The sequence below is a fragment of the Tiliqua scincoides genome, chromosome 4 (genome assembly GCF_035046505.1).
Source record: "Tiliqua scincoides isolate rTilSci1 chromosome 4, rTilSci1.hap2, whole genome shotgun sequence".
In the NCBI taxonomy this organism is placed as follows: domain Eukaryota; kingdom Metazoa; phylum Chordata; class Lepidosauria; order Squamata; family Scincidae; genus Tiliqua; species Tiliqua scincoides.
In genome coordinates this window covers 62078944-62103254 of record NC_089824.1, presented here as the reverse complement: position 1 = coordinate 62103254, position 24311 = coordinate 62078944, and the positions used below count along the sequence as shown (strand labels likewise).

General features: G+C 40.3%; 2 protein-coding genes across 5 annotated transcripts in view; both read right to left on the bottom strand.

Annotated features, from left to right (window-relative positions):
• RNMT (RNA guanine-7 methyltransferase) overlaps positions 1-24311 on the bottom strand; it is a 224878-nt gene that overhangs the window by 60647 nt on the left and 139920 nt on the right. The gene's annotated exons all lie outside the window — the stretch shown is intronic.
• LDLRAD4 (low density lipoprotein receptor class A domain containing 4) overlaps positions 6379-24311 on the bottom strand; it is a 370927-nt gene continuing 352994 nt past the window's right edge. For all 4 annotated transcript variants that reach the window (XM_066623784.1, XM_066623783.1, XM_066623785.1 and 1 more), the window contains 3 exons: positions 21750-21898; positions 8702-8755; positions 6379-7397 (listed from right to left, as the gene is read on the bottom strand). In XM_066623784.1, coding sequence (XP_066479881.1) covers positions 6858-7397; positions 8702-8755; positions 21750-21898 — 743 coding nt within the window. In that variant the 3' untranslated portion in view covers positions 6379-6857. The remainder of the gene's footprint in view (positions 7398-8701; positions 8756-21749; positions 21899-24311) is intronic.

Genomic DNA, 24311 nt, shown 5'->3' with positions numbered 1-24311 from the left:
AACACACAACAGAGCATTATGTGCATGGCACATAATTTTAGATAAGTGTTACTGAAGCATTTATATTTTTAAATGGGAAATATTTTAAGGTGCCTCCCGCTGCATACTCTCTTCCTGCAATGGCTAGAGCGAACTCTGCCTTGTTTCTACAACCAAGCCATTGTGCTTCAAATAGGAAAAATGCTATAAACCAGATGCATGATACATTCACTCACCACTTTCAGTTCACTGCTGGGGATCTTGCTAGTACAGTTGCTGATTCTGGAGTAGTGCTATTTTTTTTCAGAAGTGTATATATAAGAAAATGTTTAACTGTTACTATTTCCAACTAAAGCTTATTAGAAGAAGTTGGAACACGTTGCAGTCATAAGTTTAACAGGTAAGCAAAACTCACCTGCCCTCTGACTTAGTCCATAGGTGGACAGAGATAAAAAGGTAAATTGCAGAAGTGTCACAAGTGCTCTCTAATTCACACCACCACTGTGGCTGACCACAAAGAAAATTAAACGATGATGTAGTACATCCAAGGTAGAGTCCCAAGACATCTTGCTCCCCCAGGAGTCTGCTGCAAAATACAGATTATGGTCCCTCCCATGGAAAGAAACATTTTTCTAGATCGATGGCCATATAAAATTACATGGTTAGTTTCTACATAGCATTTCAAAATAAGATGATGCTTTCCGCAATCAGGTTGTGGCACAAATTCAACTGAAGTGGCAGCTTCCCTCTCAATTGATTTATTATACTATATAGTGCCAATACAAAAATGGTGGGAAAACTTCTTTAAGGAAGAGGTACCAATGCGCACTGGATGGAAGTTGGATGCACTACAGTCGCTGTTTTGGAATGCACCACCGGTTCTATTCATCAAAGGCTTCTTGATGCAATTTAGACTACGGTAAATGAGAGCATCAGGCATGATAGTTCAGCACTCGTGATGCTCTACTATTTTACACACACACACAAAGTCTATTTTGTAGCATCTGAAATTCATTCAATATAGTCAAAACATAAACCCATTTTACAACGCAAAGAGCACATATGCAAATGTGCTTACTTTTCACCCTTTATTTTCAATACTATTGGAGTGAGAGTTTCAAACCCCCACTGTACATCTTAGTTTCACCAACGTCCACTAACGGCTCACCTTGAAAATCTAATGTACACATAGGTGTGATGAAATAAGTAATTCCCCTCCCCTCAACACAATCTTGTAACTTGAGTGATTTTTAAAATGGAGGGAGCAGGACTTTAGGTTTTAAACTATATGATTTAAAACCACTTGAAGCTTTGCTGTTAAATTTACTTTGCCTTGACAAGCCCCTTTACCTCAGTTCATCATTTCTACAAGTAGAGAACTTAGAGGACAGAACAAGAGTTCTTCTTAGGTTCTTCTCATCCAGAAGTGTTGCATGAATCTTTGCCATTTTGACCTTTCAGGAAGAAAGGACTATTCAAAACAGTTTCAGTTATGAGCTTTTATATGTAGTTGATGGCCTTTAAAAAAAATTGTATATTAAATATTAGTGCAATCCCCACACACCCCCATGCATTGAAAAGAGGGAGCAGAAAAAATGAAACACTTATTTCAGAATTTATGGACTTAAATCAGAATGTCTAGAATTGCTATACCAAGAAAATATCATTGCTTGTGCAAGGTCTCCAAAGCTAGTTTGAAATTAAGAATCCTGATACATGAAAGGAGCAAGATCTTTTCTTAACTACATTCATGCATAATATCCAATGTTTTTCAGGCCTTGCAGATACTTGTTACTAGCTAACAAAACACTGACTAGCGTGCCACACATATCTGTCACAAGATACTTTGAGCACTAGGTCTTTCTCAATAAATGAAGGTGTTCACTCTTGAATAATGCTAGAAGTTGAAAGCCTTGCCATATTTACTTTGTAATCTAAATAGTTTGTATGTGTTGTTAGCCCTGAGGATATTGAATTTTCATGAATTTTTAAGGATTTTGAATCCTTTAAAAAAATTTGAGTTTAAGGTTTGATCTCCTCTGGTATTTTCACTAGAAATTATGGGGAACACACACAATAGCCACCCATATCACAGAAGTAATTGCCATAGAGAAGCAATGATCCAGAATTAGAATATTCTACAACTAATGTCCCCACTTAAAAAAAATTACCTTTTAAAAAAATACCTGCCACATTAAATAGTCATAGAAGCTATTATGAACATGCAAAGCTGCGCTTTAGAATAAATCTACTCCTAGCTCACCAGTCCATTCTTATCTTAGCTACTGAATAAACTTTTTTCTCTATTGAAACCTGGAGTGAAATTGCAACCTCCAAGACTGTTTCTGAAAGGCGTGAGGGGGAAACACTAAGACAGCAGCAAAGGAGAAACCTCTGAATATTCAGAGGAGACAGGAAAGACAAATCAAAACAGCCTCAATGGATTATTCTCGCAAGGCTCCTGAAGGGTACTATTTAAAGAGAGTCCACATATTTAAGTTGAAAAATTATGCAAGTGTAAAATGGTAGAAAGGAGGAAAGGTGATAATGTGTTTGGTCTTTACATGACTTAAATGCAGGAAATGTCATCTATTGATGTGTCATCTACTGATCCAGTACTGCACAACAGGTTAACAACTGAGCTCCAACTAATCACTTCAATAATTCATATGCCTACCAGTTCACACCAGAGGGGAATCACTCTTATTCTAGAGCAGTGGTTCTCAAACTTTTTGGGAGATTTACACCCAAAGTCAGTTATTTGATTTTTCTCTGTAAACCGCTTTGTGAACTTTTAGTTGAAAAGCGGTATATAAATACTGTTAATAATAATAATAATTTGTGGGCGGAAGGGTGAGAACAGCGATGCAATCCACAGGATAATGTTGCTAAAGGGGAGCGAGGGGGTATTTATACTTACAGATGGCCAGTGCAAGCAGCAGGAGGAGTAGGGAGCCCTGCGCAGTCCTCCGCAGAGCTCCTCGAGGCTTAGAACGTTTAAAAAGCAAGTACAAACCACTTCCTGGTTGTGTTCACAAACTGGAAGTAGTTCATGTTTGCTTTTTTGGAATATTCTAAGTATTAGGGAGCCCTGTAGAGGGCTCCGGGCTCCTCCTGCTGCTTGCGCTGGCCATCTGTAAGTACAAGCACCCCCCCACCCTCCTTAGCAATGTGATCCTAGGGATCACATCACTTCCTCTTCCCTTCCCCCACTTCTTAAAGGGACATGGGAACCTTTACACAAACTGGTGGGTCACGACCCACAGGTTTGAGTACCACTGTTCTAGAGCTTTGACTTTTTACACACTCAACTGAATTCAAGCTGCAACTGTTATAAATGCACACTCCAATTTTTACCATATTATGTTCTAATTCAGGGGTGCCCAAACCCTGGCCCAGGGGCCACCTGCTGCCCTCGAAGACTCCCAATCTGGCCTGCAGGGAGCCCCCAGTCTCCAATGAGCCTCTGGAAACTTGCTGCAGCCCACATTGGCCTGACACAACTGCTCTCAGCATGTCGGCCAACTGTTCGACCTCTCACGTGAGCTGTGGGACAAGGGCTCCTTCCTCCGCTTGCTGTTTCATGTCTGTGATACAACAGCAGACATGTGATACAGCAGCAGAAAGGAAAGGCCAGCCTTGCTTTGTGCAAGGCCTTTTATAGGCCTTGAGCTATTGAAAGACCTTCATTCATTCATATAAGTTCCATCTCTAATATATTCATTTATGTAAATTTATTCAAATTTGAAAAGTACATTAATTCTTTTTTTGCTGGTACCCGACACAGTGTCAGAGAGATGATGTGGCCCTCCTGCCAAAAAGTTTGGACACCCCTGTTCTAATTCAAAGCAATCTCAGAAGTCACAAGGAAATAAGCTGATCATTCAGACCTGCTGAACACCAGCCCTGTAGGTACTCTTAAATGGACTATCAAAACACCGTAAACGCTTCCCTCCAGTGAAAGACACAGTGCTCACAAGATACAACTCTGCAATAGTTATTGTGATGACTGTTTTAAAGTATTAGGAGATATATACAGTTATCATATGATAAACCGAGGTATGTGAACCAGCACAGACGGACTATATCAGCTTTTCAATGACAGCTACTTGAAGACAAAGCTCAAGTAGGTTCTGGCCAGCTAGAGAGTGCAGTTTGTTTAGAATAGTTATTTAAAATGTTTATCAAGCTGATCAGTGAGCCACTAAAGCCTTAAAAAGTTATAAAGCAAACACATCACACTTGCTGTTTTGGCATTAAAAACTCTGCATAGATCAGAGATTCAGTTCAACAATCACGGTTTCAACCTACTTTATCAAAATCCTACAGAAATCTAGACTTCAGAAAACAGTAAAGGACCACAGTACAGTACATTGCTGTAGTGCAGTTGGTGTACTTCTCATATGTCTGAGTTACAAAAATGCTATGCTTAAGACCACTGAAATTTCAAAGGAAAATCTCTACTGTGTACAGCTACTCTCAGGAATATCAAAATTAAGACTCTAGAGATTCTTTGCTTTCTTGTAAAGTCCATTTGATAACTGCATTTTAAGTACCTGTTGTGCTTTTTGTGTGCTCTTGAATCCAACCACTCTCTTACAACCACTTGCCTTCCAATTTTTGCATTAGCTGCAAGACAGTAGCCACTGATTCCCAAAGGGCATTTTGCTGAACAAATTCACTGGGATTCCTTAACACTGCAAAATTTGAAGCCAGACTGACAGCCCAATCCTATCTAGCTCAGTGTTTCTTAATCAGTGGCATGGGTAGCACCAGTGGTACTTGAAGTGGTGTCTGCTGGTACGTGTGGTACCCCTGGACAACCAGCAGTGAGACCAGGAATGCAAACCAAACAAACAGCAGTAGGAGGCTCCAAAGCATGCTTTACCATGCTTGAAAAAAGCCTTCCTGACCATCCTGAGCCTTTTACTGATGTCTGTCACATCACACATGGCCTCCCAACCCAGAAGTAATAGGCAATGATGTCACTGCCAGTCACTTCTGATGGTAATTCGCATAGGTGGACTTTGTAAAATTGTACAGCGGAAGACAAATGCTGAGAAACACTTATCTAGGTGGTGAGTTTTACTATGTAAAATGGTCATTACAGTGCTGCAATTCTGCCAACAGAGCAGCACTGCAACAATGCCAACAGATCCTGCCGTGCCCGCCAGAATAGGCAAGGCGGCAGGGAGGCAGTGGATCTTGCAGCAATGGTGTGTCGGATCTTATTCTCACTTTTTTGAGGATACTCAACCCTTTCTTCTCCTTGGACCTGCACCAGCCAATGAGCTAGTGTTAGACTCAGGAGAGCCATTGGTGAGCGGAAGCTTACAAAAGGGTAAGGAGAAATAATGCTCCATTCTACTCCTAAGCCTCCTGCTCTGCCCCCCCCCCCGCTGGATACAACACATGTCTTTTTGCTGTGACTGCATCAGCGGGGGGGGGGGGTGAAGTCAGGATTGGGATCCAAGCATGATGTTCAAAAGGTTAGTTCCAAATTGTTAATTGATCCTAAAAAGTTTCTAACTGTTTACAAACTTGACAAAATCCAGTTTAGATAAAACACTAATAGAATAAGTAAACTGCAAACTAGTGACCTGAAGTTCCCAAGAAACTCCCAGTACCAACCCAACCATGCAGGTTACACAACCAACAAAACCTTAACTTTTGTATTGTATTGTGATTGGTTGAAGAAATGGCAGAAAATGGGAAGAGGATAGATGGATGGACTATGAAACACAACAAAACTGTGATTTAACTGGAAAGACCCACTTTGCATTTTTAAACCATTTATTTTATGGATGTCAAGTTACGTGACTGAATATATGATTACAGTGAAGATAAAAATCTGTAAAAGCTTTAAGTACTGCTGACATTGCATTGTTTAAAAAAGGGTGGGACAAGCAATAAGCTTGTTATAATTACAAAAAAAGTAAATGTGTCTGGAATTCTTAGCTGCTTCTAGTTAAACAAATGGCTTATAGCTAGAACCACCTAAAAGAGGTGACCTGTAAATTTCACATTTGTTTTCTTCCACCCATAAGTCTCCAAGACACCTTGTTGATGCCCTGCTATTTGAATGCAAATTATTGCAAAAGGTAACATATAAAAATGTCCTCTGACATTTATATTTTTATTTATGTAAAATAGTGGAGAGACTATTAAATCCAGTAGTCCCCTTTCAATGATTATCAAAGGGCTGGGCAAAGTCCTGAAGAAGGTTCCTAGGGGTTAGTCATTATTCCACAGGTGAAAAGACAACACATAGAAGAACTTCATGTAAAACAGTTCCCTCATATATATATTTTTTAAACATTAAAGATAGTGCAAGTTTAAACACACTTGTATCACAACACAAATTAACTCCTTGTATTCACCTAGGTTTTTTTTTTAAACTTTTTATACCTTGGCACACAACACAGAAATGCTGAGTCAGATAAAGAAAGTCCAACACTCTGGGAGGGGAGGGGAAAGCAAACTGGTCAATTCTGCCCCCATTTTTCTAGTAACCCTTTCCTCTCTTCTTTTAGCCATTCACAATATAAAACTGGCTGGACAAGTCATATTTCTGTGCTAAGTTACCTCTTAAAATTAAATAATTCAAATAGTTTATTTAAAACACACACACACACACACACACAATTTCCCCAAAAACACTGCTCATGGCCAAAGTGAATGGAAGGTTGTAATGATTTCAAACCACTTTTCATGCAATTCCCCTGAAAGGAATCAGAAACAAAGAACAGCTTTGCATGTTTGGTTTTACTAAACTGCATCACATGAAACTTAACAATATTGTGCACAGGGGCATAGAAATTTCCATCATGCTCCTGTTAGATTCTTCCATCTCTCTTCAAGTGCACATGGAAAAGAACCTAGACAAGGTTTCCCGGTTTCCTGTCTTTGCCTTTAACAGTGACTATTGTGCTCTCTGAATTGTTCTGCTGAAAATGAAGTCTGCTCCCCCTCTGTGATGGAGGTGCATTGCTTTGCTGGTGATGGAAAAAAGAGGAACCTGGGTAATGCCCCATGACCTCACTGTAAGTTGGGGGTGGTCCTTCCATCCTTCCATTACTGCTATGATTGGTTGCACTTATGCCCGAATTGCTGCTTGGTGGGCAAGGGCCCCCATTGTACATTGAAATGTCGATCAAGTCGCTGTCAAATATAGTCCTGTTGGGTGGTGCCCTCACAGATTCTCTGTTGAGTTCCATCTGTTGTTCTGGGTCCCGAAGTTGCAAAGTGCATGGCCCTTGGTATGGAGGTGGCTCTTCGCCATCAGAAAGGGAGATGGTAGGAGGAAGGTCAATCTCATGCTGCATGTATGGATAAGTTGGCTGGAAGCGACTGAAATGTTCCCTCTGCATAAAAGACGGAGCAGTAAACCTGTCCCTGGACCGTGGAGCATACATGACCTGGAACATGAAGAATGAGATACCAAACCATCAATAACACCAAGCCTCAACTAGTTCACATGGATTAAAAGGAAGAATCAATACAACAACACAGAGCTGAAAATAAACAGCTTGGTGCAAACAAGAAAAAGAACAATATTCTAAGTTGTTCATATGACAGAAACACTTACTACAAAAGTAGAAGGGCAAGAAAAAACTCCAGATTCAGTAGAAACATTCTAGCAACACCTTCAATTTTTTTTTTTAGCAAAATAAATTTTACGGCTTTACAGCTCGGGGGCTTCATGGCTCGGGGCCGGAGTATTTGAGGGGCCGCCTCCTTCCTTACAATCCTGCCCGTGCTCTTAGATCATCTGGGGGGCCCTTTTGACTGTGCCGCCACTAAAAGATGTGAGAGGGGCAATGGCCAGGAAGAGGGCCTTCTCGGTGGTGGCCCCCGAACTGTGGAATACCCTCCCCCTTAGAACTGAGAACTGCTCCCTCGTTGCTAACGTTTAGGCGTGGACTGAAGACCTTTCTATTTCAAAAAGCTTTTAATTGTTGACAGGCTGGCTGGCGTTTTTGCTTTTTATATGAAAATCCACAGGGTTTGTTTGTTTGTTTTTAGATTTTTTTAATTATTGTAAATTGTTTTTAATGTTGCATTTTTAAAGTGTTGTGAGCCGCCTTGTGTGCCCGTTGGGCAAAAAGGCGGGGTATAAATATAATAATAATAATAATAATAATAATAATAATAATAATAATAATAATAATAATAGTAGGAAATTCTAAGAGATAAGTCTCAACCATATCTACTTCTAACAAGCAACTTAGATTCAACATTCTCCTTTACAAGCAAATCCCACTAAGATTTCCCTTCTCCCTCACAAGGATCCACTGTGAGATGAAGAGGAAGGAGCAGTATTGGAAACCAAATGTGAATCACTTTGAGAGTCTGTTAGGAGATGAAGAGTGTCTGTATTATGCCTTTCACAAAAGATGAAAAACGTCTAATACATAAATATTATATCTGTTAGGCATCTCATCTTTGTTTTCATAACACTAGCCAAAGGATCCACAGATAAGATAATCCAGAGCTGACTCCGTGGACTCTGCACCAACAATTACAACCTCCTTTCCCTCAAAGATCTCCTTGATTTAGAAGATCTCTGCCTGAAAGTTACACATTTAAAAATAAATTGAACTGGAAGAAAATGATAAAATTGCAACCTTGTAGGCCAAGTAATAGACACAGTATGATAGACACATACATGTTCTATTAACAGAAATCGAGTCACTGAAAATTTGAATGAACAAAAGCTCACCTCTGAGGCTCCCCGACGTGAAGATGAGCTGTCTGAAGGCCACAAACACCCCTCCTAGCACAGGAAAGAAAACAAAAGAATAATTAACACCTCATTCTTCAGAAGTTAATTTCCTCTACGGCAGTGGTTCTCATACATTTAGCACCACCACCCACTTGTTAGATGAATGTGTCAGGACCCACTGGAAGTGATGACATGACCAGAAGTGACTTCATCAGGAAAGCAGGAAAATTTTTAACAATCCTAGGCTGCAGTCCTATTCACACTTACCCAGGAGTTAAGTTCCATTTACTACCATTGTTAAGTGATTATACATAGTAGCTTGTTAAAAGTAAGGTCTGTAACATTTCCCCAAATGCAGTCACATACCATGGTAGCAGCAAATCTAATACTAAAAATAAAATATTGAAATGATTGGGGACCCACCTGAAACTGACTCACGACCCACCTGGTGGGTCCCAACCCAGTCTGAGAAACACTGCTCTATGGAATTATACTGTACATACTGGATCCATTCATGTTCAAAGTTCCAATAACTACATTGCATTCATGTGCTTTACAACAGATTCATGTACTACTGGTACGCATGCAAGCAATCAAGAATTTTTTGAACTCCTTTAGTTTTTACCATATTATGTTTTTTGTGATTTGGTCTCAATTAAGTCAATAGGTATAACCTGCTTGTAAACGTGCTTAAGACTAAACTCAACAGCCCAATCTTATGTCTGTTTACTCAAACACAAGTCTCACTTTTTCCACAGAACTGACTTTTCAGTAAGTATACACAGCACTGCAGACTTAATCAGTTGAACTAAACTTCACCTGCAGTGTAATCCACACATTAGTTTGCCATTAGCCAAAGGGAACATTTCAAAGATGTCTCTATTCTTATTGACTTCTAAAAGTACATAAAACTAAAAGCCTTTTAAAAAGCAGCAGTTCCAGTTTTATCTGGTGACAAGCACATGAAAACTGCATGCACAATGCTGGCTGTCACACTAAAGGGCTTGTTGATCTAGTTTCCGTGGAAACTCAAATTGCATCAATGAAAATGAGCTGCAGTAAGAATTGTATAGTGTTGTAGACTCTCTAACCCACCTCTTGTTTTTCTCTAGTTCTCTTTCTATAGGTTATTACTTCTATGATAAAATCCTATTTTTATTTTTACTGATCAGCCAAATAAAAAATATCAAGACAAAAAAAGATAAATGCTTGGATTTCAATACCAGAAATTGACCACACTAAATAATTGAGCAGCCTTCTTCAGTTTTGATTATACTAACAAGAATAGTGAAATGATAATTTGGGCCTATCCTGTATCCAGAGGCGTCGCTACCAAGAGGCGGTCCACTCCAGGTTCCAGCCCACAGAGGGTGTCCCGAGGGTCCCTCCCAAGATGACCGCCAGCTAGATGACAGGAGAACCAGGAGATGCAGCCACTTCTAAGCCCAGGCTTAACTGAAGAACTCACTGTGAGGCGCGCAAAGCGGCCACGTGAGTGCCTCAGCAAGGAGCTCATCAGTCAGTGCCAGCTACAGGTCTGAGCCCAGGAACAGGGGCTCACTGAAAGCCCATTGCTCAGGTGCTCACATGGTTGCTGGGGCACCTGGGATACAATACAGTCATTGAGGGCAACGAGAAGGAAGAGAGGAAAGAGTCTCCTGGCCCACAGCGGCAAGTGCACGAGGTTGGGAGGTGGTCTCTCCTCGAGCAGCAAGTGTGAGGAACAGTGACTTCATCTGTTCCACAGCTTCAGCAACATCTCTGCTCTTTACAGACAGGTAATTCAGAAGCCAAGAGCAGCATTAGTTTGCAATATTTCTTTCATGCTGTGTGTGCATGTGAGAGAGAGAGAGATTTCATAAATTTCCTCCTCCTTTCCTCCCCAGGGGTGTGTATGGGGGGGGGAGCCAGGTGCTACTTTTACGTCTGGTTGCTGTGAATTGATGTGATGTACTTCTGGATGTACTTGGGGGGGCGTGCCTGGAAAGTTTGTTTTGTACCTGTAAATCAATTCTCCTGTGCAGTGGCCAAGTGCTGCTTTTTCTCTGGTTGCTGTGTGTTGATGTGATGCACTTCTGGATGTATTGGGGGGTGTGCCTGGAAAGTTTCTTTTGTACCTGTAAATCAATTCTCTTGTGCAGTGTTCAGCTGCTACTTTTACTTGAGTTGCTTAGAGAAAGGGTGGTATAAAAATGTGAATGAATTAATAACTAATTAATAATTAATTAATAATTAATTATGTCATATGGGGTGACAAAAATTTATGGGCCTCGGGTGTCAAATGACCTAGCTACGCCACTGCCTGTATCAACATCCTTGCTTTACATACACAGGATATGCCAATGCTAGGTACCCTAACTGATCACTATTCAGATAGGTGAAGGTCATAGAAAACTTGCTACAATCTTCACTGTTTCCATTTAAGTTCTGATGGCAAGCAGTGTCACTCAATTATCCAAAGGTGAAATGTAGTCCTTGTTTAACCCATTTCTACCCAGCCCACAGGTGTACATCTGTGTATATGCAATGTTGGGCAAAAATGGCTTAAACAAACACAGTATGAAGTGGGACAGAGTTATCATGCAAACACCACCATTTAAATCTGCTCAGAGCCAGGATCTTGCTAACGTAGTCTCTTTGCCCTAGATCTAGCTACAGTTCTTTACTATCATCAGTGGGAGCAAAGTACAATCGTAATTGCACCAAACAGACTGTGATCCATCTGTCATTAAGAATGCTGTGGGTGTTTTAATATTGTGCACAGATACTAGTGATGACATGAATATACAAAGCAACTACAGATCTAATTTCCCCTTTTGTGTACGGAATTCTTCTAACAACCTAATGGCCTGCACTGAAGTCTACCTACTATTTTAACCAAGAGAGGAAGAACACAACTGAACAATTACCTTGGGATAAATCTTGCTTGGTAGCCTTATGGCAAGTACAAATGGTCTCCAGGTGAACCAATGCTGCCCTTCCAGTGCCCATGTGAACTCTCTCTCCTTTGTTACAGCACATACTCTTTTGGCCAAGGAGAATGAGCATGGAGACTGGCAGCAACCATAGCTCCTCATGTTTCCTGGACAGAAACACAAGAGCAGATGGAAATTGGCTACTGCGCTTTCTCCATCTCCTGGTGAAAGAGAATGCTCACATGCAGTATTACTAGTGCTTAAGAGAGGAAAAAGGGGAGACAGTAACTGCTATTTCAATTCTTAGTCAAAAAGACTAAGATTAATCCGAATCTCTTCAGTTATCTAACAAAAGGTCAACAACAACAACAACAACAGTATTTATATACCGCTTTTTAACAAAGAGTTCACAAAGCAGTTTACAGAGAAATCAAATAACTAAATGGCTCCCTGTCCCAAAAGGGCTCACAATCTAAAAAGATGCAAAGGAATACCAGCAGACAGCCACTAGAACAGACAGTGCTGGGGTGAGGTGGGCCCCACCCCAGGTCAGACTACAAGGTCAGACTACAAGTTACATTAATAAGGTGCTTGACCCAAGCATGTTCAGTTTTTCTTTATTCAATGGCAATCTGGAATAGGAGTACAGCAGGAGGGAAGGGTTTTCTTACCCTTGCCTCGTCATACTTCCAGTACAGATCCCTCTTGTGGCTATTTGCTCCAGGAGAAAAACTCACATTGATGCCAGCATGAGCTTTCCTCCCTGTACAAGTAGCTTATAGATGGAGGCCCAATCTGGATCTCAACTGTTGCAAGACAAAAGGTTAAAGCCCTTTTGCCCCTTGCTACAGTTTTGACCCAGATCCCCATACCACTCCTGGTGGCTACAACTCAATAAACCAAACTAAGCACACTTGTCAAATACATTTTTAATATAAAGTTGAGTTTGGCTCAAAGTCATAGGTGCCAGCAAGTCTTTGACTGCTTTTGGAACACCAGGAATCTGAAATTTTCCTATAGCTCATCCTCTTGCCCTGTCCTTATGCTGCTCACTCCTATCCTCTTGCCAGGGGCACCCACTCAAGATACCCATGATAGCATTTACTGCCCTCCCCCCCATTCAGCATAACATCTACCAGGGCCCTTGTTTCCTCTTCTCAAGCACCTTCAGAAAGGTCAAAGAGAAATAAGGGCTGCTTACACAAGAGACACAAAAAAGATTACTATCATGTCAAGATCCCAAATGATTTTGAAAACGCCAGATATTTGGATGAATGATGTTTTTGTATAGACAAAAACACCACCACAAGTGTCTGAAAATCCAAGAATTTCAACTTGCATTTGTTAGCCACAGTGATCATTTTCCATATTCTGTCTCAGCTGATAATTTTATGGAGTGGGACTTTTGGGATTAGGAACTGAACAATCACATAAAGCTTATTGTCCGCCAGTTAAGGATCTTCTAACAGGACTCATAATGCAAGTAAAGGTTTAGCACTCAGAGGACTGCTCTCTGCTTCCTAAGATAATTTCCTTATTATGCAATAAAGATATTCCACAGACTCTATACAAGGTGACTCTTCTAAGGCACTTTTGCACTCTTGGTTCCTTGAGTCATCCGTCTAAATATGACGAAGAGCCCAATCCTGTTCATTACCATGCTGTAGCATGCAATCACGTCATGGAGATGTGTGCTGCATGCTGGGCAGGGGGAGTGGGAGGAATCAGGAGGGCTGTGAGAGTAGGGAAAAATATTTTTCCCTTATGCCTCTGTCAGCCTCAGCTACATAAGGAGATAAAAGGGGTGGGTCCGGTCAAAAATGTGAGGACAGGATCTTGGCAGATGTCAGCGCTGCCAGGATCCACCACTTACCTCACCAGTCCACCCCCTGTCCTCGTGCTTCCCTCATAACGTGTCCTCACTGCCAACTTGCCAAGGCTTATGCAGCTTGGAGTCTGTGGCACCAAGGCTCTAAATCTGTTGCTGCAATGCAGCAGCAGTTCAGACTGGCCCAGTAGTGGTGCACTCTGTGGCGCACTGTCCCTGGGCCTTTGGAACCAGCAGGATGGTTCTCTCACTGTCACAAATGGGGTATAAAATTGGGCCATAAGACGGAAAAACGCAGGGAGGAAGCAAGTGCAGGATGTGCCTCAAATTAAAATCCACATGTTCAAACTGATCCAAAATATTTGAAATGTATTCTCTCATTCACATGGATAAAATACTTCCAGTTTGTTTGTTTTTTTCACCTTCAGGAGAAAAAAACAATCTAGGGGGCAGGGACTAAATCTAGACTAGAACCTGCGTGTTGGTGTCAGGTGTAGAACTGCAAAACATATTTGGTTTTTAATTGAGACAGGGAAAGCAGGAAACTGTGGCTAAGATCATACATGCATTTTTAATCTCTTTAATAATTGTTGGAAAAACTCTATCCATTTCATTTCATGTTCATAACCACAATTCACAAGCTGTTTTTTCTGATTTAAAGCACGTGCTCTCCAGCTACAGCAGGAGATGTTCTTAGATTTGCTTAACCTGGACAGTATCCCATACTGCCTTGTGACTAGACTTGGTCATAATCTTATTATGCAGTGTCAAGGACTATTGGACAACAGTGTGCTGTCAACCTTACATTAGGAAAAACAGGAGAAGCAAGGATACTTTCTGATTGCTGTTAAAAGAATTCTTTACATGTTCTACCCCATTCAAGATTAAAGAGATTTTAGTATCTTTTTTTAATACTGTCTCTAGGTGGCAGCAAGAGGTCAGCTATATCTGGAGAAAATGTTCAATACTGCCCCTGAAGACCAGATTTGTTTTCTCTTCCTAGTTACAATCTTGTTCCATTGGGGTGCAGGGATGAGCAAAGGACAGGCTAATCCCTTTCTTAATGGCACCAGACACTTTCTCTTCAAATTATGATATGTAAACAAAGTCATGATGTGCTCCCCATTACGAAAACAAGAGCTATTCAAATTATGTTCATACCTCCCTTTGATAGCAATATTTTCTATATACTACTTGTAAAAAATACGATATCACAAAAGATGAAGAATGGCTAGTTTAAAAGATCCAACATTGACAAGGGAGAGGAAGGGAGGAATAGCCAATCAACGGAAAGAAAAGTGAACACTTCCCCCTCCCAGTAGTCTAAGAAAACCAAAGTTAAACTCTTACCTTTTTTCTTTTTCTTTTTTTTCTTTTTTTTTTTTTACAGTTTTTACATGCTTGATTTTCCTGTGCTTCATTCTACTGGAGCAAACACGTACAAATATTCATCTCATGCTATAATGCAAGTAAAAGAGATGGACAGCACAATCCTAACTTGCGCTGGAACAGGCAGGCTGGCGGGTCTGCGCTGTATCCAGTGCACGTTTCAGGCTGTCCAAGGCTTGGCCCAAGCCAAAGGGAAAAACTTTTCTCTTTACCCTGGGGAGAGTCACAACAACCCCAATGGGGCTACTCAGATCTGTGCCACTGGAATTGGCAGGAGGATGCACCCCATCTGCCCGCCCTGGAAATGTCTACCACCTGCCCTCCACCAGACCCAAAACACCTGCCTCCTCCCCATGCCCCCCAGACCCCTGCGCCAGCCGACACAAATTCACCCATTCCCGGGGCCTGCATCAGCGGCCCCACTGGGTCATCTACAAAATTCAGAATTCATCCAAGCCCAAAAAAGACACAGGCCCACTAGTCTGCCTGGTCAAACATGCACATCCATAGCCTTAGAAGAGAAGTAGATGCAACTAGCTTCCACTTAATGAAAGTTTTTCTACCTGTTCTCCTGGAAAGGGTCATACTGTAATTCACTACAGGTGACCAGGCATATTTACAAGTCTTATAAGAAAAAACTCTCCTAAACAAAAAATACAGTTTGCACCACCACAATAGGTTACAGATGTTTTATCCTAACTCAACATCACTGATCCACACCCTGGAAAGTTTTGCTTGATATTGTTGTTTCCCTATTTGTTATCCTAGATTTCTTCATATTACAAGAACTTAACTTTTGCAATGGCTTTCCTATGTGGGATTACAGTGGTTCTGGCAATTTTAGAAACCAAAATGAAAATACAGTACCATGCATGTGTGAAATGAGTGCCTCCTTTTGGCTATGATAAAAAACAGGGAATTTTATTTGATACAGCAATATAACCTATCAGGAAGCAAGGAAGCATTAGATTTTGTTAAATTATGTTTTAATGATCTGTTAATCCATTTTGACATATTGCTGCTTTTAAGTGCTAAGTATTAAAAATTAAAAATTGTGTTAACCTAAGCCAGAGGCGTCCAAACTTTTTGCCAGGAGGGCCACTTCATCTCTCTGACACTGGGTCAGGGGGGGCCCTGGGGGAAAAAGAATTTACATTTAAAATTTGAATAAATTTACATAAATGAATATAATAGAGATGGAAATAAAAGGTCTTGCGCTAAGCAAGTGCGTCCTTTACTTCACTGCCGCTGCTGCTTCACAGACATGAAACAGCATGCAGCAGAGGGAGCCCTTGACCAACAGCTCGCATGAGAGGTCGAACAGTTGGCCCTCGAGCTGAGAGCAGTCCTGTTGGGCCCAGCACATGCTCCAGTGGACCAAACTCTCATTGGAGAAAGGGGGCTCCTTGTAGGCCAGATTAGGGGTCCCCAAGGGCCGCAAACGGCCCACATGCCAGGGTTTGGGCACCCCGACCTAAGTAAATGTGTTGAGTAAGATTTGAACAAAAGGTGTTCTGCTCTCACACAGACTCAATTAACTTTTCTAATGCTAAGTTTCACAGTTATGTATCATCTAAGGACATGACTAACTCATGTCTTCAAGGAAGACAAAACAGTGATTTACCTTCTTTGCGAATGACTGAGATTGGCAGAGACTGAAAGCAGGACCATAAATGCACAGCTAACACAATTCACCCACCTTCCCCAAAAAATATTTACAGAAAACTACTCTTATAGCCATCTTTGGAGTCTTTATCAGCATTGCTGACAATGCATGCTGCTGGACATTTATCATTCCATTTTAGCAACAGAACCCAAGAGCAATTACAAGAGCAGCAGGAATACCAAGGTAATTTCTCTCCCAATGTACTGAAATTGTAAGAGGTACAGCCTTTCCTGGCCTGCAACATTTCAGGATCCAGGCAAAGATCCACATATTTGAATGCTATGCCAAGAATCCATTGTGCTGTGCCAAAATCCTTTTCCTCAATAGAATAACTTTCTTCTTGCAGGAAATCTCTTTACATTGGATCAGATAAACCCCATAACTGTGGTATAAAATAGTACATGCCAGGAAAAATGGCAGAGTGAGCTATTTCTACATGCTTGAACATACTCATAACTGCCTGTTTTCTACACATTCTTCCCATTCCACTTCTATAATCTATCACTATCAATTTCTACCTTGGGCAATTAAAGCTTGCTTTTAGGATACCTGAACAGGGTCAACATGTAATACTAGATTAGCAAAAACTCACTTCCTGGAACCAGTAACTGGAACTGTAGCAACAGCCTCACTGGCAGGCATCTGGGACCAAAAGACTGTAAGAGTCAGAGGAACTGACACAGCTTATTCACTGCTACAATTTCTTCCATCCTTTGAACTCCTTTTAACCCTCACAAACTGCCATGAGGAAGTATAGAGGCATGTGTCTCTGCCTTTTACCTTCCTAAACTTCTTTGTCCGGCAATAGGGTAGTAACACCATCCCTTTTTCTCTTCCCTCATTAACAAAGAAGGTCTGAGGATACAGGAAACAAGGCTCAACCCAAAGGACATTCTCTTTAGGTCACTCCCTTTTCATGGACTAAGACAAAAAAACAAGTCAAAGATCTCAAATCAGGCAGAACAGAATGTTAGCTAATTTGTATGTGGAGATTTTATATACATAAAAGGTGCTTGTCTAGAAACATCACTGTGTGCATCTTGCACAAAGACTGTCTCAGTGAAAGATCACAAGTACAGCATTAAAATTGTTAATTTTAATGTTAATTGTGTTAATTTGATACTGAAAAGATTTCAGGTAGCAGGCCTGGTAAAGACCTTTGCCTGAGACCTGGGAGACTGGTGACCAGTCAGAGTAGACTAGATCAGCATTTCTCAAACTGGTGGGTCATGATCCAATTTCTGGTGGGTCCCACAGAGCCTCCAATGAAAACAGGGCGATGGAAAGATCAAAGAACTAATTGCCTCAAGCTCTAAAGCAATTCAAAAATCAGACAGCTGCAAACTGCCCTGCAAATAATTTAGCTTCTGCATTTTGCAAGCTTGTGTAAATATAGGGAGATAGATGTTTGAGCATCCTTTGTTCTGGTGTGTTTCCCCTCTCCCCCAAGTCTGTCAATGACATGTACTGGGGGCAGGTGTCGGCAGGGTCACATAACTAAGCCCCGAAGCTATTCATTAGGGCTGTCACATCACAAGAAATGGATAAAGTTTTTTTGCAGATAATATTACTTGTAAATAAAGAAAAATATTTCTTTCTAGATTGCCTTTTTTTTTTTTTAAGTCCCACAAAGCTAGGAAGGTCCTGACAGAGCATCATTTTAAAAAGTGGGTCCTGGAGCTAAAAGGTTTGAGAACCACTGGACTAGATAAACCACTAATTCTAGATAAGGCTGCTTCATATAGCCATACAGAGTTGGCATTCAACCAGCAATTTTTCCGTACTACAGACAGTGGGGCATAGTGAAATTGCATTTTTTAAAATTGTACTGGTTGAATGAGAACTGAGGAGGTAACACAAAGTTCAGTTATGGAAAAAAAATGCAAAGCGGATCATGATGCAAATATCACATCACAAAACAAGGAATAGAGATTGGACAGTGAAGGGAAATTCTGCCTTCACAAGATCACATACCATCACAAAAAAATCAGCTCTAACTGATTTTACTGAATAAAACATTCTAACTGAATGTTACTAAAAGAACAAACTGGTCAAATTTGCAAAACAGAACACCACCATAATTTGAAAGCTTGCTGCTGGTATTTTATACTATGCAACGTCCCTGCTATAAAACCAAATTGATTGACTTTCCCTTTAGGCATTATTAGTCTGTAAACATTCTAAATCTGGTATACATACAAGTACTTTTCCAACAGCCAAGTACCAAATCATTCCCAGTAAAGCAAAGACTTTCAAAATTCTTTTAAAAAACAAAAAGATCTTCGCCATATCAACTTTAAACTTTTTTTAAAAAACAAAATAGAGAACAAAACCAAACAAGCCCATTTTAAAATACGTTTACTTTTCTTATGCCATCATTGAAATCAACTAGTACTTTGTTGCCACAATTTATTTGAGGCTTATTATTCACACTCTGGGTTGCAAGCCTAAGCAGAAAAGGGGATAACATTAGGGTCATAGGGCACTAGATCCTTCACACTGATACAGTGATAGCCTCACAGTTTCAGTTCCTTGGCTTTCAGGAACTTAAAAAACGCAAACTGGAGCCAAGTTACACCATGCAACTACAATGCCAATACCTATTAATCAGTGAAAACAGTTCCACATTTTACATGTCAATTAATGTTGCTAAACATATGTGTTTCTTGCATTTTATGTGTACAGGTATGTGCATTACAATATCCATGAATACAACTGAGTAAAAGCAAACAAGCAAAATCAATAGTGCGAGACAAAACATTTTCCGCAACATAAAACATGTAAAAATGTTTTCCACTGCAATATTTTCTAAACGAGGAAAATAATTTTTACAAGTCAAATTGGGCAATCTCGAAGCTGTATTTAATTTTTTAAGGTCACCATCCCTAGTAAACAACTGTATAGCTCTTTGGAGTATGTTAAATTTGTAAGTTTTCAGTGCCCTTTTTCTTCCTTAAAATTTAAGCCAACCACATAGGGAAGTGCATATCATTATATTTTAAAATAGTGACAAATATTCAAGTGAAAGTAATTTCCAAGAAAAATTGACTTTGAATAAAACATTTAAACCACATTAACTGTACTGTACTAATCAAATACTCTAACAATTTTTTGGATGCTGCATGAAATATTAACATGGTATAGCTTCAATCTGTTTTGCAAATATGCTAAAAAAGCATGCTCTATCAAATCCAGATTGATTTAGAGCAGTGGTTCTCACACATTTCGTACTGGGACCCACTTTTTAGAAATAAGAATCTGTCAGGACCCACCAGAAGTGATGTCATGACCAGAAGTGACAAAATCAAGCAGGAAAGTTTTTAACAATCGTAGGCTGCAAACCTATCCACACTTATCCAGAAGTAAGGCCCATTGACTATCACTGTTAAAAGAGTATAAATAGTAGCTTGTTAAAAGTACAGGCCTGTAACATTTCCCCAAATTCAGTCACATACCATGGGAGCATCAAGTCTAATAAATTAAAAATAAAATATTGAAATGAATGGGGACACACCTGACATTGGCTCGCGACCCACCTAGTGGGTCCCGACCCACAGTTTGAGAAACACTGATTTGGAGTATTTGCAAAGATGTAAAGTATAAAGGACACATATGTATCACAAAGCCCTGTGATTGTGCTTCTGGAAGTTCTGGTCAATGAAGCTACTTTTCAAAAAAAAATCTTAAATCAGAAAGTTTTGCAGACCATTTTCTGGTTTAAGATTTTCTGAAAAATCATGTCACCAGAATTTCCACAAGCACAATCACAGGTGCTCAATGATACATGGTTGTTATTTATACAGGTGGGGCCTCGGTATCCACAAGGAAACCATTCTTGGACCCCTCAGTGACACTGAAAATCACAGATAATCAAATCTGCGATTTTCTGCCCCTTTCTCCCTCCAAAGGAGACTGGAGCTGCACTCCTGTTGCCTCTGGAGGGCTTTCTGAAGCCTGCAGAGGCAGCATGTATTTGCCTGCTGCCTCTGCAAGCTTCAGAATGGCCCACAGAGGTGAAAGAGCACCACTTACAGTTTCCCTTGGGAAACTGGCTTTTTTTGCCTCTGCGAACCATTCGGAAGCTCATACAGGCAGCAGGTGGACACACACTGCCTCTGTGGGCTTCAGAAAGCCCTCCAGACAGGACCGGAGTGCAGCTCCAGTCTCCTTTGGAAGGCTCAGATGTAGCTAAAGTCTGGCTCAAAGCAGGTCCAGGGTTCTCCCGTTGAACCAGATCCATGGATGAAAAATCCGGAGATAAACAGACTCCACTTGTACTTTACAGTTTGCTAAAGAATATTCAAGGGGAAACAGAACTAGGAATTTGACTTTCTCCATTAAGAAAAGCAGTATCATAATTTAACATTGCTTTTCACATTACTATAATGCTATGGGTTGGAGGAGACTAGCTAAGAGGAAATAACCAACTTGGATTGGTCTCTCTTGGTCTCTCTTACAGTTGGCCTAGAATATGCCTCTCTCAGGTCCAATTCAAATGGGAAGTATTACATATTCACTTCAGCTGGCAGTAATTTCTCATTTGTGAAGAACAGATCATACAATTTGTTTGCCATGCCACAGAGGTATGCAAAAATAATGATCCAAGTACAAAGCCCAAGATCACCATATGAGCTTGGAGCAATCACTATCATTCAGCATAACTAATGTCACAGAATTATTGTGAAAATATAAGAGGGAAATCAATGTATGCGTCCCAAGCACCTTGGAAAAAAGATCGGGCACAAACATGATAAGTCACAATTTTTTATCTTTGGATCTCCTATTACAACAACAACTAAGAGGTTTCATACTTATGTGGACAGAGGCAAAACGAGACTTAAAATGTATCTTCATAGTTATGTAAAAGTATGCTGATTTTCAAAAAGAAAGCAAACAGCAAAACTATTACAATGAATTTCTCATACTTTTAGCATGGCTGATTGTCCCTGGAAGACAAACAGCGAAAGGGTACAATCCTAACCAGGTCTACTCAGAAATAACTCCTATTATGTTCAATGGGGCTTACTCTCAGGAAAGTATGGTTAAGATTGCAGTCAAAGTGATATAATTTGCTTGACCAACTTATATGGGCATAGAACTGATTAAAGCTAGCATACTTTGGTCCAGAGAAACCATGGCCATCACTTTTGTGTATCTCTTGTTCTCTGTGAACTGAACAAATGTGACTGCCGCAAGAGCCAATCATTCATAGGCCAAGGAGCACAGCATCAAAGAGTTTTAACTCACAGGTTGTAAAGATTCTTCTTGTCTCCTGCTTTGGCGACCAATGAAGGACCGTGATGACAATTTGTAATGGTTCAACAAGCAGATGATCACTACTACCATAACAGTTATTACCACAATTATGATGATGATCTGAACAAACTCCAGTTCCGCTGGCAAGGAGAGAGAAGAAAAAAGAAAAGTAGTGTCAGTCCATTACTGGCCAAAAACAGAACAAAAGCAGCACCAGAGTAAAACAAGAGGAGAAATGAAGTCTCAGGTTATGAACCAAATATGATGCCTGAAAAATTGCTCAGTGCATCCCAATAAGAAGCTTTTTTGGGAGCAAAAGAGTCTTATTGGAATGCATTGGACAATTGATCAATAAACCATTAATTTTGAACAGCAGTTTTGGGCTTCGCATCTCCTTGCTTTTTCACTCTGAAATCAGCGCATTTAAAAGAAACAGAAAACTTGCAAGCATGCACATTCACATGATTAAGTAACTGCCTCACACCATGCCACTTAATTGCTCCTCTATTCCCCAGTTCTGGATCCCTGCCACAGCACATCACAACATTTAACCCAAATACTGTATGATCTTTTTCCCAGGATCATGTCACCAAGCCTGGGGCTTGACATTATGAAAAACACAAGTTAAATCAGATATGCAGTAATAGATCATGAAGCTGAGATGTTTTATAATACTTCACATATCATCAATTCTTCTTGCACTTTCAACAAGCCATCATGGAACGCATACAGCACACCTACTAAAAAGTCAGCCATCCTGAAAACCTAAAAGTCACTGAAAGTGATGAAGTTACATCAATAAATTTTTTCATATTATTGCAGTGATGTCAAACATTTCATTCTACTGGAAGAATATGAAGAAACAACAAGTGCAATTGTTTTTAATTGTGATTTTTACTATTTCTGTACCTGTACTTTTGTAAGCCGCCATGGGTCCCCTCAGGGAGAAAGGTGGCGTAAAAATGCCGTAAACAAAACAACAAACTTGACAAAAATTTCTACATGGTGGGGAGGCAACCACTTTAGCCCTATCATGCCATTGTGCTGCAAGCTTCTAGAGCAGCCATTTTCAACTACTGTCGTGGCACACTGGTTTGTCGCAGATGGTCTGCAGGTGTGCCACAAGAGTTTGGGGGAGAGACACTTGTTAGTATGGCCACTTGGGGATGCGAGCCCCTACTGTCAATGAGTGTGCCTTGTCAATTATCAAAATACTGATGGTGTGCCATGAGATGAATAAGGTTGAAAATCACTGTTCTAGAGTCTTCTTTGGTTTGGATTAAAGAAATGTCACATAAGCCAACTTCATTCTCCATATGAAGGCATGCTCTTATTTGAAGGCATGCTCAATTACAGGAGATTCTTCTTGCGACTAGCAGTTCTACAACATACTGCTTAGTTCAGTCCCAAATATTTTGAGGTTCTGGGAGCCAGAGTACAGAAATTAAAAGCAAAAGGCGGTACAGGTAGACCAAAATAATATCATAAAGCTTATTATGGTCATAACATTGCCTTTGGTATCCCTATAAAAGTAAATTGTTTGCAACTTATCTGTAACTAGACCACCCCCCAGCACCGGGAAAGCACAACAGAAAAGTGCAAAGTGAAGGTTAGAAACTGGAAGGGCTCCTCTGAAGAAAAAAAAACTAGCCTTTGGTTTGATCACTCTGGATTCTCTCACTCTTTAAAACAGTGAAACCATGGTGATGAGAGATTAACCTAGAAAGTCACTGTAGTTTTACAAAGTCACAATGCCCATAAAATGTCTTAAAGATTAAAGAAAACACCCCAGGGTATTACAAATGTTTTCCTTTTGGAAGACATGATAATTGCTTTACACGCCTCAGATTCAATTAATGCATCAATTAAAATTATGGCACTTTGGGACAAACTTGTCACATCATTAATCTTGAAGGATCACACCTTTAACCATTCAAATTAACAGAAAAATACATCAATGACAGCATAATGTACTTGTTTGAACATGCAAGAAGAAAATGATTTTTTCTCATTCAGTTTCTTCTACATAGATCACACAAATCAAACTCTAAATGTACATGACAAGCTATTTACAATTCAAATCTTCAACAGCCCACATGTAAGATAAGAACTGCCAAAACATGCCTTTGATTATCCTCATGGGATATACAGGAAGCTGTCTTATACAGAGTCAGACCATTGGTCCATCTCACTCAGCATTGTTGGCACTAAAATCCTGCAGTGCTGCTGCCTGTGAGACATAAAGCTTTTCTCTGCCTTACCTAGACATACCAGGGACTGAACCTGTGACCTTCTGCATGCAATGCATGTGCTCTGCCTGTGAGCTACAGCATCTTCCTAAGGGACATAAGTAGCAAACCAAAGGCAACCTGAGGCTATCAGTATGCAATAGCTGTTATTTTAGTGACTTCTGTAAAATAGTGTACTCAGAAATAATGGTTGGCAAATGGGCACAGGCATTTCAATCCCAGAGATGTAAAAATTCAGCACTTTTATAAAACAGGTGCAAAAAAATGGGTAAGAATACAAAATGATATAAAAACTTGGCTAGGC